The sequence below is a fragment of the Saimiri boliviensis genome, chromosome 11 (assembly GCF_048565385.1).
Source record: "Saimiri boliviensis isolate mSaiBol1 chromosome 11, mSaiBol1.pri, whole genome shotgun sequence".
NCBI lineage: Eukaryota > Metazoa > Chordata > Mammalia > Primates > Cebidae > Saimiri > Saimiri boliviensis.
The window spans coordinates 116,775,059-116,792,024 of NC_133459.1; the positions used below are offsets into that span (position 1 = coordinate 116,775,059).

At 41.4% G+C, this 16,966-nt stretch overlaps 1 protein-coding gene and 1 non-coding gene across 3 annotated transcripts in view; one reads left to right on the plus strand and one right to left on the minus strand.

Moving 5' to 3' along the window:
* The window catches only part of MTF2 (metal response element binding transcription factor 2), a 57,898-nt gene extending 49,977 nt beyond the window's left edge, over positions 1-7,921 (minus strand). The window contains exon 1 of one of the 2 annotated variants that reach the window (XM_003933297.4): positions 7,641-7,921. In XM_003933297.4, coding sequence (XP_003933346.1) covers positions 7,641-7,645 — 5 coding nt within the window. In that variant the 5' untranslated portion in view covers positions 7,646-7,921. The remainder of the gene's footprint in view (positions 1-7,640) is intronic. The other variant, XM_074381418.1, reaches the window with a different exon arrangement.
* Positions 7,922-13,455: 5,534 nt separating this feature from the next.
* Positions 13,456-13,569, plus strand: LOC120360554 (U5 spliceosomal RNA). Its single transcript, XR_005577019.1, has one exon. It is a non-coding gene; the product is annotated as a U5 spliceosomal RNA (small nuclear RNA).
* The last annotated feature ends 3,397 nt before the right edge of the window (positions 13,570-16,966 follow it).

The following is a 16,966-nucleotide window of genomic DNA, read 5'->3' on the forward strand; positions in this document are numbered from 1 at the left end:
TCTGCTCACCTCAGCCTCTTAAAATGCTAGGATTACAGGTGTGAGCCAATATACCTGATCCCCTCCATCATTTTTTACCTTGCTAATCCTTCCAAGTACAGTCATGTGCTGCACACTAACATTGTGGTCAATGACAGATTACATATACAACAGTGGTCCCCTAAGATTATAATGGAATGAAAAATCCCTATGACCCAGTGACTTTGTAACCACTGTAATGCAATGCTTTGTAACATATTTTCAGTGATGCTGGTATAAAACAAACCTATTGCACCGCCAGTAGCATAAAGTCTTGCGCATAACTCATTATATACAATACATAATACTGATAACAAACGACTATGTTACTGGCTTATGTATATGCTATTTGGTTGTCCCTTGGTATCCCCAAGGCACTGGTCACAGAACCTACCAGGATACCAAAATTCACAAATACTCAAGTTCTACAGTATGCCCCATAGAACCTATGGACGCCAAAAGTTGGCCCTGGCTGGGCCCAGTGGCTCATGCCCGTAATCCTAGCACCTCAGGAGGCCAAGGCAGGAGGACTGCTTGAGGCCAGGAGTTCAAGACCAGCATGGGCAACATACTAAGACCCTGTCGTTACAGAATAAATATTTTTAAAATTAACCAGCTGTGGTGGCATGCACCTGTAGTCCTAGCTACTTAGGAGGCTAAGGCGGAAAGATCACTTGAGCCCAGGAGTTTGAGGGTACAGTGAGCTATGATCATGCCACTGTACTCCAGCTTGGGCAACAGAGACCCTGTCTCTTTAAAAAAAAAAGAAAAAAAGGCAATGTCATTAGGATCCGTAACTATATAATAATGACAATGCGTTGAAATTTAAAAAGTATTTTTAGTATGAGATAAGTGCTTCATAAACTACGCTTCTATCTGCCTGATTATGGGAGAATTCTTTAACTGCTATCAAAAAATACTCAGAACTGAGAATCAGTAGAGGGGTTTAAGTACCAGTAAGAACTTTAACATGAGGAAAGGAGAAAGTGATGCTTTATTATCAAGGAAAAGTGTTTATATCATTTCTGTATGTTCAAAACATTTCTTTTAATACTTATACTTTTAGAGACAGGGCCTTGCTCTGTTGCCCAGGCTGGAGTGCAGTGGCACAACATAGCTCTCTTTTCACTGCAGTCTCAAACTCCTGGGCTCAAGCAATCTTCCTACCCAACTTACTACCATGCCTGGATCAGGAATAAATTTAACAGAAGAAATTAAAGTATTGTACAATGAAAACTATATAATGTCAGAGAAGAAATGAAATAAGACCTATGTAACTGGAAAGGAATCCATGTTCATAGATGTTAACAATATTAAAATGGCTAGTCTCCCCAAACTGATGTATAGATTCAATACACTATCTACCAAAATCCCAGCTGCTTTTTTTGCAGACTCACAGATTAATCCTAAAATTTACTTGGAAAAGTGAAAGGAACGTAGAATAGACAAACTTTTTAAAAAAGAAAAATAAAACCTGAGGACTCCCATGTCCCAATTTCCTAACTTACTATGAAGCAATGGTAATTAAAATGTTATGGTACAGTCCTCAGTACAAATACATAAATCAGTGGAATAAAACTGGGATCCAGGAACAAACTTTTGCCTGTTAATTTATTTTTGACAAGATTGTCAAACACAATTATGTCAATGTGGAAAGAATAGTTTTTTTTAAACAAACGGTACTAGAAAACTGTTATCCACATGCAAAACACCAAAGTTGGACCCCTACCTCATACCACATATGAAAAATTAACTCAAAATAGATGACAGACCTAAATGTAAAAGCTAAAACTATAACACTCTTAGAAGAAAACAGGCATAAACTTTTGTAACCTTGACAGGCCATGGTTTCTTAGATATGACATCAAAAGCATAAGCAAAAATAAAAAGAACTGGACTTGATCAAAATTAAAAACATTTGTGCTTAAAAGGACACCATCAAGAAAGTAAAAAGATCCAGTCTGGCGAATATGGTGAAATCCCATCTCTACTAAAAATACAAAAATTAGCTGGGCATGGTGGCACATGCCTGTAGTCCCAGCTACTCAGGAGGCTAAGGCAGAATTGCCTGAACCCAGAAGGCAGCTATCACAGTAAGCCTCACGCCACTGCACTCCAGCCTGGGCAACACAGGAAGACTCCATGTCAAAAGAAAAATAACAACAAAAAAAGGAAAGTGAAAAGACAGTCCACAGAATGGGGGGGAAAAAAGTCTGCATATCATATCTGATAAAAGACTTGCACCCAAAACATATGAAACTCTTACAACTCAAGAATAAAAAGATGACTCCATTTTTTAAACACCCTGGGATGGTTATAATCAAAAGATGGACAATAACAAGTATCAGTGAGGATGTAGATAAACTGGTGAGGTAACCACTCACCAGATAATTGCTGGTGAGACTGTAGAATGGTGCAGTCTCTTTGGAAAACAGTTTAGCAGTTCCTCGAAACATTAATCCAAGTTATCATTTGACTCAGCAATTTCACTCCTAGATATGTGTACCCAAGAGAAATGAAAACATGTTCACCCAAACCCTTATGTGAATAATCACTACAGCATTACTTACAATAGCCAAAATGTGGGAACAACCCAAACGGCCATCAACTGATGAGCAGATAAACAAAAAGGAGTATATTCATATAATGAAATACTATTTGGTCATAAAAAGATATGAAGTGACTATAAATGCTACAACATGGATGTACCTTGAAAACATTAACAATATAGTTTGTATTTTTATGTGCCCATCCAAATCTCCTGTCAAATTGTAATCCCCAACACTGGAGGAGGGCCCTCATGGGAAGTGATTGGATCATGCGGGCAGATTTCCCCCTTGCTATTCTCATGATACTGAGTTCTCTGGTTGTTTAAATGTGTGTGGCCCCACCCCATCTCTTATCCTCCTGCTCTGGCCATGTAAGACATGCCTGCTTCCCCTTCACCTTCCACCATGATTTTAAGCTTCCTGAGGCCTCCTCAGCCATGCTTCCTGTATAACTTGTAGAACCGTAGGCCAATCAAAATTATTTTCTTTATAAATTACCCAGTCTCAGGTATTTTTTCATAGCAGTACAAGAATGGACTAATATATTTATACTAAGTGAAGGAAGCCAGACATAAAAGGCCACATATTGTAATACTCCATTCATATGAAATGTCCAAAACAGGCAAATCTATAGACACAGAAAGTAGATTAATGATGACCAGAGGATAGGGGAGGGGTGAAAGGGAGTGACTTTTAATGGATAAAGATTTTCTTTTTGGGATGATAAAAATGTTCTGAAATTAGGTAATGGTGATGGTTGCACAACTCTGTGAGTATCTCACTGAGTAAATCACTGAACTGTACATTTTCTTTTTTGTTTTTTGAGACAGAGTCTTGCTGTTGCTCAGGCTGGCGTGCAATGGCACTATCTCAGCTCACTGCAACTTTTGCCTCCCAGGTTCAAGCAATTCTCCTGCCTCAGCCTCCCAAGTAGCTGGAACTACAGGCCACGCCCGGCTAATTTTTGTACTTTTAGTAGAGACGGGGTTTCACCACGTTAGCCAAGATGGTTTCAAACTCCTGACCTTGTGATTCACCCACCTCGGCCCCCCAAAGTGCTGCGATTATAGGCGTGAGCCACCGCACCCGGCCTGAACTGTACACTTTCAACGGATGCATGTGAATTACGTACATATAACTATAGTATATAAATTATATCTCAATAATTAACTTATTAAAAAACTGTACAGTTAAGATTTGTGGATTTCAATATATGTAAACTTTACCTAAAAAATAAAACTTTAAAAAATAATAAAAACAATGGGCCAAGTGCAGTGGCTCAATCCCAGCACTTTGGGAGGCCACAGCAGGAAGATCACTTGAGGCCAGTTCATGATCAGCCTGCGCAACATAGTAAGAACCCATCTCTACAAAAAAAAAATTAAAAATTACAAATTTTAAAATTAGCCAGGTGTGGTGGTGTGCACCTGTAGTCCTAACTAGGCAGGCTGAGTAAAGAGGATCACTTCTGCCCAGGAGTTTGAGGCTGCAGTGAGTCATGACAGCACCACTTCACTCCAGCCTGGGTGACAGACCAAGACCCAGTGGTGGTGTACACCTGCAGTACTAACTAGGCAGGCTGGGTAAAGAGGATCACTTCTACCCAGGAGTTTGAGGCTGCAGTGAGTAATGACAGCACCACTTCATTCCAGCATGGGTGACAGACCAAGACCCTGTTTCTTTTTACAAAAAAAAAAAAAAAAAGAATGGATACATAAAAGTTCAATATTCTATTCCGCTAACTTTGTGTATGTTTGAAATTTTCCTTAAGTTTTTTTTTGTTTTTTTTTGTTTTTTGAGACGGAGTTTCGCTCTTGTTACCCAGGCTGGAGTGCAATGGCGAGATCTCAGCTCACCGCAACCTCCGCCTCCTGGGTTCAGGCAATTCTCCTGCCTCAGCCTCCTGAGTAGCTAGGATTACAGGCACGTGCCACCACGCCCAGCTAATGTTTTGTATTTTTAGTAGAGACGGGGTTTCACCATGTTGACCAGGATGGTCTCGATCTCTTGACCTCGTGATTCCCCCGCCTCGGCCTCCCAAAGTGCTGGGATTACAGGCTTGAGCCACTGCGCCCGGCCCAAGTTTTGTTGTTTAAAAAACAAGTAAATTTTTTAAACAACAAAACATTCCTAACATCCATTTTTTGTTGTTTTTTGACACAGGAAGCAGAATCTCATATTTTAAAAAGACCAGAGAGGTCATCACCTTTCATTATTCTGTTGCAATGTTATATGCAAACAAAAATATGACAGAAGACATGGTATGTGGTAAAAATGAATACTTCATTTTAAATGTACAAAATAATCTGAACTTCCTTAGTTCTAAGGCAGTTCCTCATCCTTGGATTCCTGTGGTTTCCATGGTTAATGAGTGTGACAATTCCTAATCCATGGATGCAACAATCCCTAATATGGTGCTGTCCAGTACAGTAGCACTGCTACATGTGGTCATTTAAATTTTAGTTTTAATGAATTAAGTTATAAATTCAGTTCTTAGTCTCACTAGTTACATTTCTAGTGTTCAATACCCACATGCATCTAGTGGCTACCATACTGGATACAGCAGATATAGAACAGTGCCATCACTGGAGAAATTTCTACTAGATTGCACTACTCTAATACATAAAAAATATCTGGCCAGGCACAGCGGCTCACGTCTGTAATCCCTGCACTTTGGGAAGCTGATGTGGATGGAACAAGAGATCAACACCATCTTGGCCAACATGGTGAAAAGGTGTCTCTACTAAAAATACAAAAATTAGCTGGGTGTGGTGGCGTGGGCCTGTAGTCCCAGCAACTCAGGAGGCTGAGGCAGGAGAATCACTTGAATTCTTTATAGAATTCAACTTTATAGCACTTCAACCTGGTGACAGAGAAGGACTCTGTCTCAAAAATAAGAAAAAAGAAAAAAAAAAGAAATATCCACAGGAAAACTTTTACGATCCAATTTAGGATTGTTATACTGGATTTCACAGCAATAAAACAAATTTTCCTGAAGCACAGGAAAAACAAAGTACAAAAATATTAGCCATCAAAGGTCATTCATGGAAGTGGAGACTAAAACAGCAGTTAAGTTTTACTTTCAGAACTATTAAGCTACAGATATTAGTTATGGCAACTCCTTGGAGGCAAATTCCTCTGTTAAAACATAGGTTAACACTATACTGCCAGTTTCCTCAAGTCAGATGTAAAGATTCTGCTGAAAAATGATTAAAGCAAATTATCCTTCAAAGATCTCATGAAAAGGTATATTTATAATCCATGAAATCAAAGAGTTTACGACCCAGTAAAATACACAGAATAAAATTTCTTTCCTAACAGAGCTTTGAGGCAACGGGGATAACTGGAAAAAAGGCTTAACCAGATGATTTCCGTACAACTAGTTCTAAAACTGCGTGCACTTCATCCTGATAGTTACAAATTTCCGTTAATACCCATTAACATCATAAATGCAGTATCAGGAAACAGGTGCGTTCTTAATTCAAATATTTAGAACATTTTTAGCACTTTAAAGAATGCAGGTGAACTAATTTTAAAATATGAATTCAAATACATTTTTATATTTAGGAATCTGAAAAAACAACAGAGTCATTTTGCATTCCCTCTCAAGCTATAACTGCCAATAGCTGCAGTGTAAATAATATTCCAAATAGAAAATAAAACACTTTATGTTAAGAAATTTTAAATCAACTATTTTCTTGCCTAAACTATCGGGCACCTATAGCCATCAGTCAAAACAGGTCCCTTTAAAGCATTTTCAAACCTTTTAAAAAGGTAATTATGAATTTAATTACTTTTCATCCACATTAACTACTTCTACATTCAACTATCTTTGAAATTTAGTGCCAAAAAAAAAAAAAGGAATTCCCAAGAGAGAATGAAACCATGGAAATTGAAACCAGCTTGTAGGCTAGGTATACAAGAGGGTCACATGGAATCGATCTGAAGGAGAAAGTTACTGCTATTACCACCGGAGGCTCTGGAGTCAAATTAAATCAGGTACTATTTACATATTTCTAGCTCTGTACTGACCTCACATGGTGCTTTCCTATGTATTACAGACAGGCCTAGCTAGGTTTTCACATTTTAAGTTAGTGTTAGATGGTTTCTATCTTTAATCAAAGTTAAATGTTTTAAGGAATAGAGTAACATTACATAAGCCTTTTCCCATTGTTCACAAACCCTTTCTGTTCGTCAGAGCACCCCGATAAATCCATCTGTTCCCTCTAATTGCTTCCAAAGAAAAATTCTAGCAACCAAAGACACCAGATTGTCAAACACAGTCAGAGTTTACGAGTTCTGGCACTACCGAAATGTTGTTAAGAAATCCTGGAAAATTAGTTAAAATTCCTTAAACCATAATTACCTCAGTGGTAAAATAAATGCAATACATATCTATGAGTTGGGTTTCATTAAACAGAAGAAATGCCTCAGATTTTTGGTACGCTCCAAACATAAGGTACCTAGCTCTCCCACATCTCACTTTCCCTCCCACCTTCCCTTTGAAGCTTTCAGCTCGTGCTTCCAAGCTCCACTTCAGTCTCTCCCGTATCCTTACCAGCACTTACACTCGACCCTCCAATTCCATACAATTCCACCACCCTCCGATTCCAAACTGCTACTTCCCATTGCGCCCCGCTAAGGTCCCAGGCAGCCCTCCAATCTGCTCCCCACATTTCCTTCAGCCCCCGTTTTCCAGCGGGTCTTCCTATCGGCTCCCCACCCCCTCGTCACCAGGTTCATCTAGCCCCTCCAACCGTCTCCCGCCCCCAGGTTCCTTCCTGCCCTCCGAACGCAGCTTCCCCCGTCTCAGCGTTTTATCTTGTTCCTCCAACAGACTCCCCCAACGACCCACTCGCTCCTTTGGTCCCTCTTTTCTCCAACACTCAACTGACTACTCCTTTACATCCATTCTTTTCAACATACACATAAATGCAAGGCACCCGCACACAAGAGCCCCCACCCCCACCTCGGTCCTCCATCTTTCCCTTTTAGACTTGCCTCCTTTCTTCCTCCTTCCCCCCCACCCCCATCTCCTGCGGAAGAGTCTGTTCCCAGGCCAAGGTCTCTCACCTCATTCGGTCACTTCAGTGGTGCCAACCGCTTCATACAGGAAAAAACAACCAATCCGTCCCCGTGGGCGCTTCCCCTGCGAGTCCGAGCACTTACTGGGCACCCGCCCCACCGGGCAGCCGGCACATATGCACACACAAACCGAGGTCCTTGGGGACAAGGGTTGGGGGTAGAATGAACGTTCTTACACCGGCCTCAAACACAGCCCACTTCACTACAGCCCCTCGCCATTTTGGTTTCCCGCGGACTGCCGGTGCATTCTGGGAGCGCGGAGCGACTCCGGTGCCGAATGGCAGCTCTCCAAAGCCGAGGGCGGGGGGACGGGCGCTGCGCAGCGAGCGCGGATGAACACCGCGCCCCGCGTCCCCGGCAGGGGCTGAACAAAGAAGGACTCTTTAACGTTGCAGTGACGCTCAGTCCTTCCGCCGCCGGGGCGAACACAATAGTGAGCGACTGCACTCCTGATCGCCGGCTGGCTCTGCTACGCAGGAAAGGGTCAAGTGCCACCTTCGGTGTGCATGGTCGTGACCGTGCTCTGTGCATCTTGCTGTGCCGATTTCTTTTAAAGTACGTTTCCTCTACCTTCACCCTAAGGCCTTCTATTAGAATTTCCTTCAGCGGGGAGAAGACCCAGGATGTCGGAATTAAATTTTATTCAGCGATTCACTGTCCAGTCCCAAATTCCTTATCAGGAGCTGCTTTTATGAAAGACTCAGATGATTTGTTTCCTAACGATGAAAGGTTGTTTTCTGTTTACCCGCTTTGCAGTCCTTCCTAGTTGTAATGAAATCTGAGAATAGTCCCCTGCAAAATGGTTTAAGAATACAGAATTCTTACTAGTGCAGACCCTTATCCTGCCCAGATTCTGCTACCGACTTGGTCCCAACTGACAAGCTGTGAAATTGTATGCTTGTCTCTTTAACTTACACCTAGGGGCCGAGCGCGGTGGCTCAAGCCTGTAATCCCAGCACTTTGGGAGGCCGAGGCGGGTGGATCACTAGGTCGAGAGATCGAGACCATCCTGGTCAACATGGTGAAACCCCATCTCTACTAATAATACAAAAAATTAGCTGGGCATGGTGGCACGTGCCTGTAATCCCAGCTACTCAGGAGGCTGAGGCAGGAGAATTGCCTGAACCCAGGAGGCGGAGGTTGCGGTGAGCCGAGATCGCGCCATTGCACTCCAGCCTGGGTAATAAGAGCGAAACTCCGTCTCAAAAAAAAAAAAAAAAAAAAAACTTACACCTAGATAAAACCCAGCTCCTCTTAGTAGCCACGTGTAGAACCTTTATAATTTCGTCAAAATATTTTTAAAACCATTTCATGTTTTTGTCCCATCTTATGTCACAGGGATAGTGAACACCGTATTTTTTCTGCCTCTGAAAAAGTACCTCTTGTGGTTTAAGCTCACTTGGCTCATATTTCAAAAGGGGTTCACCCAACCTATGATCTCAGAATATGGCAAATAAGTATATTCATTTTATCCAGCACCACTCAATACTTTAAATATTGTGGTCATACCCTTCCACTTCTCTGCTTCTCCTGAATAATAGTTCTAATCTTTTAAGTCTGTCTTCTTACTGGACCCTCATTGTACCCACTTACCTACAAGGGCACGGTGACTCACGCCTGTAATCTCAGCACTTTGGGAAGCTGAGGTGGGTGGATCACCTGAGGTTGGGAGTTTGAGACCAGCCAGATCAACATGGAGAAAGCCCCTCTCTACTAAAAATACAAAATTAGCCGGGCATGGTGGTGCATGCCTGTAATCCCAGCTAGTCAGGAGGCTGAAGCAGGAGATTTGCTTGAACCCAGGAAGCAGAGGTTGCAGTGAGCCGAGATGGCGCCATTGCACTCCAGCCTGGGCAACAAGAGCAAAACTTCCTTTCAAAAAAGAAAATTACCTTAAATGACCTTCATACGTTGGCTGAGGAAAATTTTGACTCAAAAAAAGTAGATGCATTCCCATTCAGGAATGTGGCATTAAGGTAAATATATAAAATATTAAAATGTCGATGCAGTCCAAAAATTGCTAAAGTTATTACACAAACAGATATATTTGCTGTGCAGCTATGCCTAATTATAGAACATCTGTTTTGGAGAACATTTGGTCTAAGTTTTCCTCAACGTTTCTGTAAAGTGGACACCAAGCCTCAACTTCAAAATCTTCAGTGACTCAGTACTCCAAAGGCATTCATTTCCACCTCAGAAACTCTAATAATTTGAAAATTTTTCCTTATGTAGATGTATAATTTGCCTTCCTGTAATTGCCATTTACTGGTCTTTTAGGCTCTGGCTACACAAAAGTATTCTAATCCTTATACATTGGAGAAGTCAATTATGCCTCTATCCAAAAAAAAGTTTATTTTTCTATGCAAACGTGTGAGTGCAAAGGTGTAAGCAAATATTTAAGAAAACCAAGTGTTCAGCGATTTAAGGACACTCAGGGAGTCACAGTGAAACATGAAGAATACGTGTTGGCCAGGCACCAGCAGCTCACACCTGTAATCCCAGTTCTTTAGAAGGCCAAGTTAGGAGGATCACTTGAGCTGGGGAGTTCAAGACCAGTCTGCAGTCTGGGTAACAGAGTAAGACCCTGCCGCTACAAAAAATTTAAAAATTAGCTGGGCACCTCCCTGTAGTCCCAGCTATTCAGGAGGCTGAGGTGGTAGGATCACTTGAGCCCAGGAAATCTAGGCTGCTGCAGCACTCCAGCCTGGGTGACAGCAAGACTGCCTCAAAAAAAAATACCTGCTGTAATTGTGGTCCTTCAGAAGTATAAAGCAAAGTGAACTCTGGTCAGAGTAAACTGTACCCTTTATTGTTGTATATATTTTTGTGATCATCCTTAGGGTTGTTCACAAGTATTCTGGTTCCCCTCTCTTCCAGACACATAGTACCATTGCACTCTCTGGCCAGGCACTGTGGCTGCAGCTGTAATCCCAGCATTTTGGGAGGCCAAGGCTGGCAGGTTATTTGAGACCAGCCTGGCCAACATAGTGCAACCCCATCTCTAATAAAAATACAAAAATTAGCTGGGTGTGGTGGCACATGCCTGTAGTCTCAGCTACTCAGGAAACTGAGGCATGAGAATTGCTTGAACCTGGGAGACAGAGTTTGCAGTGAGCTAAGGTCATGCCACTGCATTCCAGCCTGAGAGAGTGAGACTCCATCTCAAAAAAACAAAAAAAAAAGAAAGAAAGAAAAAAAGAAACTTTGGGGGTGGGGCCCAGCAATCTGTGTTTTTACCAGCCTTTCAGATTATTCTGATGTATGCTCCAGTTTAAGAAGAACAATTCTAGATAGTGGTATACAGAGACAAGGGAAACAAAGTGCCTGTCCTCTTGGAACAACAACAGACAAATAGATGTACATAAAACTTCAGGCAGAGGTGAAGGTTATCAGGGAAACTAGAACTGGAGAAGGAGGAAGAACATAGAGGATGCTCAGGCAGGATCTCCCTGAGGGGTAGGAGCTCTGAAGTCACGTAGGGCAGAGTCTGAAAATTGGCTAATCCACCGGTGACTAGCCTTTTAAACGTCTGGTTTCCTCATCTACTAAAATAGATATAATAATATTACTTCCCTTACAAGCTCATTCTGAAGATTAAATAAGATAATGCTTATAAAATCTTTGCAACTGTTTCTGTCACAGAATAAGCCTTCAATAAATGTTAGCACTCCAAATATGAGGGCAGGGGAGTGCTATAGATGTATATTTGGGAATCATCAATGTAGACATTAATAGTAAAATAGATGAAAAGGTAGATAAACCAACTGGATGGTGGGATCATGTTGGTAGAGACAGAAGCGGGTTGAGAGATGATGAAAAGGTAAAAAAATGAGATGAGGAGAGGGAGGTTTTATCTGCAGCTAAAGCTGGAAACTTGGAAGAGAAGGCCAATAGATTAGGAGACCAACCAACCATCCTGGGTGTAGTACTTTCAGTGCTAAAATTAGGAAAGTCTGGGCAAGCTGGGCCAAGCTGGTCACTCTAGCAGTGGATATGACTATGGGGGTGAAGTGTACAATAAATACTCTGACCTTTCTTTCCTGGTGCCCTCTGATCTCCATACAGTAACCTTATAAGGTGCCATTATGGTGGCCTGACCCAACCAGAAGCCAGAGGGCAAGTGAGCTGGGGTAATAGAGACCAGAGAAGCAGGCCTTGCCTGGACACAGACCAGGGCAAAGAAAGGACAGAGAATCAACCTGGAAGGACAAAGATAATGACCAGCACAGTGGCAAAACTGGAATTAAAATTGTCTAGGATAAGCCGGGCGCGGTGGCTGAAGCCTATAATCCCAGCACTTTGGGAGGCCGAGGCAGGTGGATCACGAGGTCAAGAGATCAAGACCATCCTGGTCAACATGGTGAAACCCTGTCTCTACTAAAAATACAAAAAATTAGCTGGGCATGGTGGCGCGTGCCTGTAATCCCAGCTACTCAGGAGGCTGAGGCAGGAGAATTGCCTGAACCCAGGAGGCAGAAGTTGCGGTGAGCCGAGATCGCTCCATTGCACTCCAGCCTAGGTAACAAGAGCGAAACTCTGTCTCCAAAAAAAAAAAAAAAAAAAAATTGTCTAGGATAAATCTGACTCCAGAGTTTCTTTTCTTCTTCTTTTTTTTCCTCCTCCTTCTTCTGCTTCTTCTGCTGCTGCTGCTGCTTCCTCCTCCTCCTCCTTTTTTTTTTTTTTTTTGACAGGATCTCACTCTGGTTGCCTAAGCTGGAGTGCAGTTGCACAATCTCGGCTCACTGTAGCCTCAATTTCCCAAGCTCAGGTGATCCTCCCACCTCAGCCTCTCAAGTAGCTGGGACCACAGGCAGATACCACCACATCTGGCTAATTTTTTTTGTATTTTTAGTAGAGACAAGATTTTTCCATTTTGCCCAGGCTGGTCTCTAACCCCTGTGTTCAAGCCATCCACCTGCTTTGGCTTCTCAAAGTGCTTGGATTATAGGCATGAACCATGGTGCCCAGCCCAGAGGTTTTATTCTTTTTCCAGCCTTATCTAAAGGTGGAAACCCCTCTGGGAGTGATGAATGCTTTCTGCATCCTCAAATTAACCCTACATAAAATTTTAAAAATTATCCAAAAAAATTCTTTGGTATCTGAACAGCCCATAAAACTTTTCTCTTTTTCTTTAAAGACAGGTTCTTGAGCTATTGCCTGGGCTAGGGTGCTATGGTGCAATCATAGCTCACTCTAACCTTAAACTCCTGGGGTCAAGCCATCTTCCCACCTCAGCCTCCCAAAGCTCTGAGATTATAGGCATGAGCCACTGTGCCCAGCCATCTTTTTAAAACAAAAATGTATACATTCGGTGGTGACCATAATATACAAGACATTGACAGGATCTAGATGCTCCAGAAATTGAGTTAGTGGAGAAAATCCCTATGGGGTCTCTGGAGTCCTGAAAAGATTTAGGTACAGATGCTTCCAGGTGTTAGGAACTGTTTCTCAGCTCACTTCCTCCCTGGAAGGCTCAATCCTCAAATCACACTTAATGTGAGCTATGGCAAGTGTCAGTGATTAAAGACCACTACTCACATGATACCTTTCTTTCTTTCTTTCTTTCTTTTCTTAAAGGTGGGGTTTCACCATATTCATCAGGCTGGTCTCGAACTCCTGACCTCAGGTGATCTGCCCGCCTCAGCCTCCCAAAGTACTGGGATTACAGGCGTGAACCACTACTCCTGGCCTTTGCAAGACCAGAAGGCCCAACTGCCCCATACCCCAGGCACCTCCAGCTCACCCAGGCTCCATTGCCACCAGTGGCCAGACCTTTCAAGATCAGCAATATTAAAACTTTTGGATGCTCTGGTTTCTCTTCACAATGAACAAATCTTTCGCCTTTTACTAAAGATTTCCATAGAGAGGAACAGTTATGAGTTTATAATCAAATTTTTATGTCCTGCTTAGGCAGGGCTAAGAAAAAAAAATTTTGGAGCATTTATCATAGAAAATCTTCATAGCAAGGTAAAGCAAAATTCTTATCAATGATACAACCTCAGCCTATAAACTATATTTCATTGTACTTTGAGTCATGACAAATCTTTTTGCTTCATTGAAATGGGAGAATATCTTTTTGCTACTTTAAATAAGCTTTCTCTTTAAGTGTGCCATGCAATTAATATCAAAAAGATTTGAGAAAGTATAAGTGAAACATAGGAAGTTATGTAATTGGTTGCCAAGTGGTAGCACATTATAAATATGACAGTGATTCCCATAACCTTATAAATAACTTTCCAAAGTAATTAAGTGAATTTGTGACAGAGGATACTTATATACCACCATCCACTGGAGCAAAACTCAAAATATCCTTTCCTATTTTTCTTCTAACAACTAAGATCCTAGAAATATTAATAGACAGGTCATTAATGGAAAGGCAAGAGGTAAAGTGTTTCACTTATTCATTTAACAATAATTTGTTAAGTGCCTACTGTATATTTTTCTATAATTTAACATGTATTTATTAGATTACTGTGTACCCTCAAGGAATATCTAATCTAATTGAAGAAATACAATGCATGAAGCAATAAGAGACATTAAATAATATTTTTTTGGTTTTGCTTTTTGTTTTTTATTTTTTATTTTTATTTTTATTTTTTTGAGACGGAGTTTCGCTCGTTACCCAAGCTGGAGTGCAATGGCGCGATCTCGGCTCACCGCAACCTCCGCCTCCTGGGTTCAGGCAATTCTGCCTCAGCCTCCTGAGTAGCTGGGATTACAGGCACGTGCCACCATGCCCAGCTAATTTTTTTTATTTTTAGTAGAGACAGGGTTTCACCATGTTGACCAGGATGGTCTCGATCTCTCGACCTCGTGATCCACCTGCCTCGGCCTCCCAAAGTGCTGGGATTACAAGCGTGAGCCACCGTGCCCGGCCTGAGACATTAAATAATTAATGCTAGATTGTGTAGTGAATACTATAATTATTATATGCATTCAAAAGAGAGAATATTAGTTAGGGTTAGAATAGCCAAAAAAAAGTCTTCATTTCCTCAACATTCATTTATATTAAAAAAAATATATAGCAGGTCCAAAATGGAATCACTCATGCTAAAGTTTCACGTTACCAAACCAAAACCTAAGAGATAATAGCCAAATCCCATTAGGCCAAGAAGATTTCCTTATCCCTGTAAGGAAATTAACCCTGAAATGGTCAATCTATTTGTTTTTTGTTTCTCTTTACTTCTGCTTTTTTCTGCCTATAAAACTCACCCATTCTGTTTAGCTCATCAGAGCTCCTTTTTATTTTGTAGATTAGCTGCTGCTCAGTTCATAAGTCACTAATAGCTCAATCAGAGCTTTGAAATTTAATTTGCTGAAACTTTATTTCTTGTTTGTTTGTTTTGAAATGGAGTCTCACTTTGTCACCCAGGCTGGAGTGCAGTGGCACAAACACAGCTCACTGAAGCCTTCACCTCCTGGGCTCAAGTAATCCTCCTGCATCAGCACACCCATGTAGCTGGGACCACAGGTGCAAGCTATTACACCCAGCTAATTTTTTTTGTAGAGATGGGTTTTCGCCATGTTGGCCCAGCTGGTCTCAAACTCCTGAGCTTAAGCAATCTGCACACCTTGGCCTCCCAAAGTGTTAGGATTACAGGTGTGAACCACTTGCCTGGCCAAAAAGTTTATTCTCTAACAAACATCTTCTACATGCCAGACACTGGGAATATCACTATAAATAAGATCCTGTTCTTACCTTCAAGGGAGTAGGAAGAAAATTACAAGCTAGAGTGGCAAATGTAACAGTAAGCACAACGTGCAACAAGAGCAATGAATGGTACAAAGTTGAAAAATGGTTAGATGGAGAGAAGATTGAAATAATAATAGTCAACATTATATTACTTTGCATGTATTATCTATTTTCATTTGCCTAACAACCCTGTTATTATCCCTATTTTTCAAATAGGCACTAAGGATCAGAAATTATTTTGATTGGCTGGGCATGATGGCTCACATCTGTAATCCTAACACTTTGGGAGGCCAAGGCGGTGGATCAATTGAGCCCAGGAATTTGAGAGCAGCCTGGGCAGCATAGCAAGACCTTGTCTCTACAAAACATACAAAAATAAATTATCCGGGCATGGTGGTACGTGCCTATAGTCACAGATACTAGGGAGGCTGAGGTGGGAAGATCCCTTGAGCCTGGAGAGGTCAAGGCTGCAGCACACCACTGATCCATGATCACACCACTGCACTCCACCCTGAACAACAGAGTGAAAACTTGTCTCAAATAAAATTAATTAATTTGATCAAGGTCATTATGGTGCCAAGACTGAGGCAGGAGAATCACTTGCGCCCAGGAGTTAAAGGCTGTAGTGTGCAATGATCATGCCTGTGAATGGTCACCACACTTTAGCCTGTGTGACATAGCAAGACCCTCCTGTCTCTAAAAAAATTAAAATAAAAAAGTAACAGAGACAGACATGCAAATGACAATAATGGTGGCATCCAGAATAATATCTATCTCCTCTCTTTCAGGACTTCAGTGTGATTCAGACTCTGATTACTATTAATGGAAAAGTCAGAGTTTCATGAAAATCAGTATTAAAAAACTCTGTTAGATTCAATTCAATATTTATTGAAGATTTCTGATTGTTCAGTTTTACTCCTACTCTCTCTGATTGATCTTATCTGATCTGAGAACTTCACAAATTGGCAGCTTCTATTTTTAGTATTTTGGAACACTGTCTCTGGGAGTCCTGAACTGTCAGGTACAAAGTCAAACTACCCTGAGACCATCATGAAACAGAAGTCACCTGCAGGTGCTCTGATTAAGTCTCAACTGAGCCCAGCCTTCTGGTCTATCCACCCTAAATATGAGACGTGGGTGAACCGATCTTGAACCCTCCAGGCAGTCATCTGCCTGCTAAATACCACCAGGTGGCCTCAGTCAACCACATGGAAAACAACCACCCAGCTGATATCTGTCCTAATTACTAACCTGTCAAATGTTTAGGTATAATAAAGTTGTTGTTTTAAGCCATTATGTTTTAGGGTAATTTGTTATACAGTAATAGATATACCAATAGGAACACCATATAAACATGTGCATGTCATTTATCTCTTGAATCTCAATTTCTTCATCTATAAAGCAAGGGAGTTTGATAACTAGATAATCTCTAAGTTTTTTCTCACTCTAAATTACCATGACTGTATTCCTTTTTTAGTGACTCATCTGGGATTAAAGCACTTTTATATGGAGTCCTCTATGTTAAAAAGAAAACAAGGCCAGGTGTGATGGTTCACAGCTGTAATCCCAGAGCTTTGAGAGGCCGAGGGAAGATCTCTTGAGGCCAGAAGTTCAAGATCAG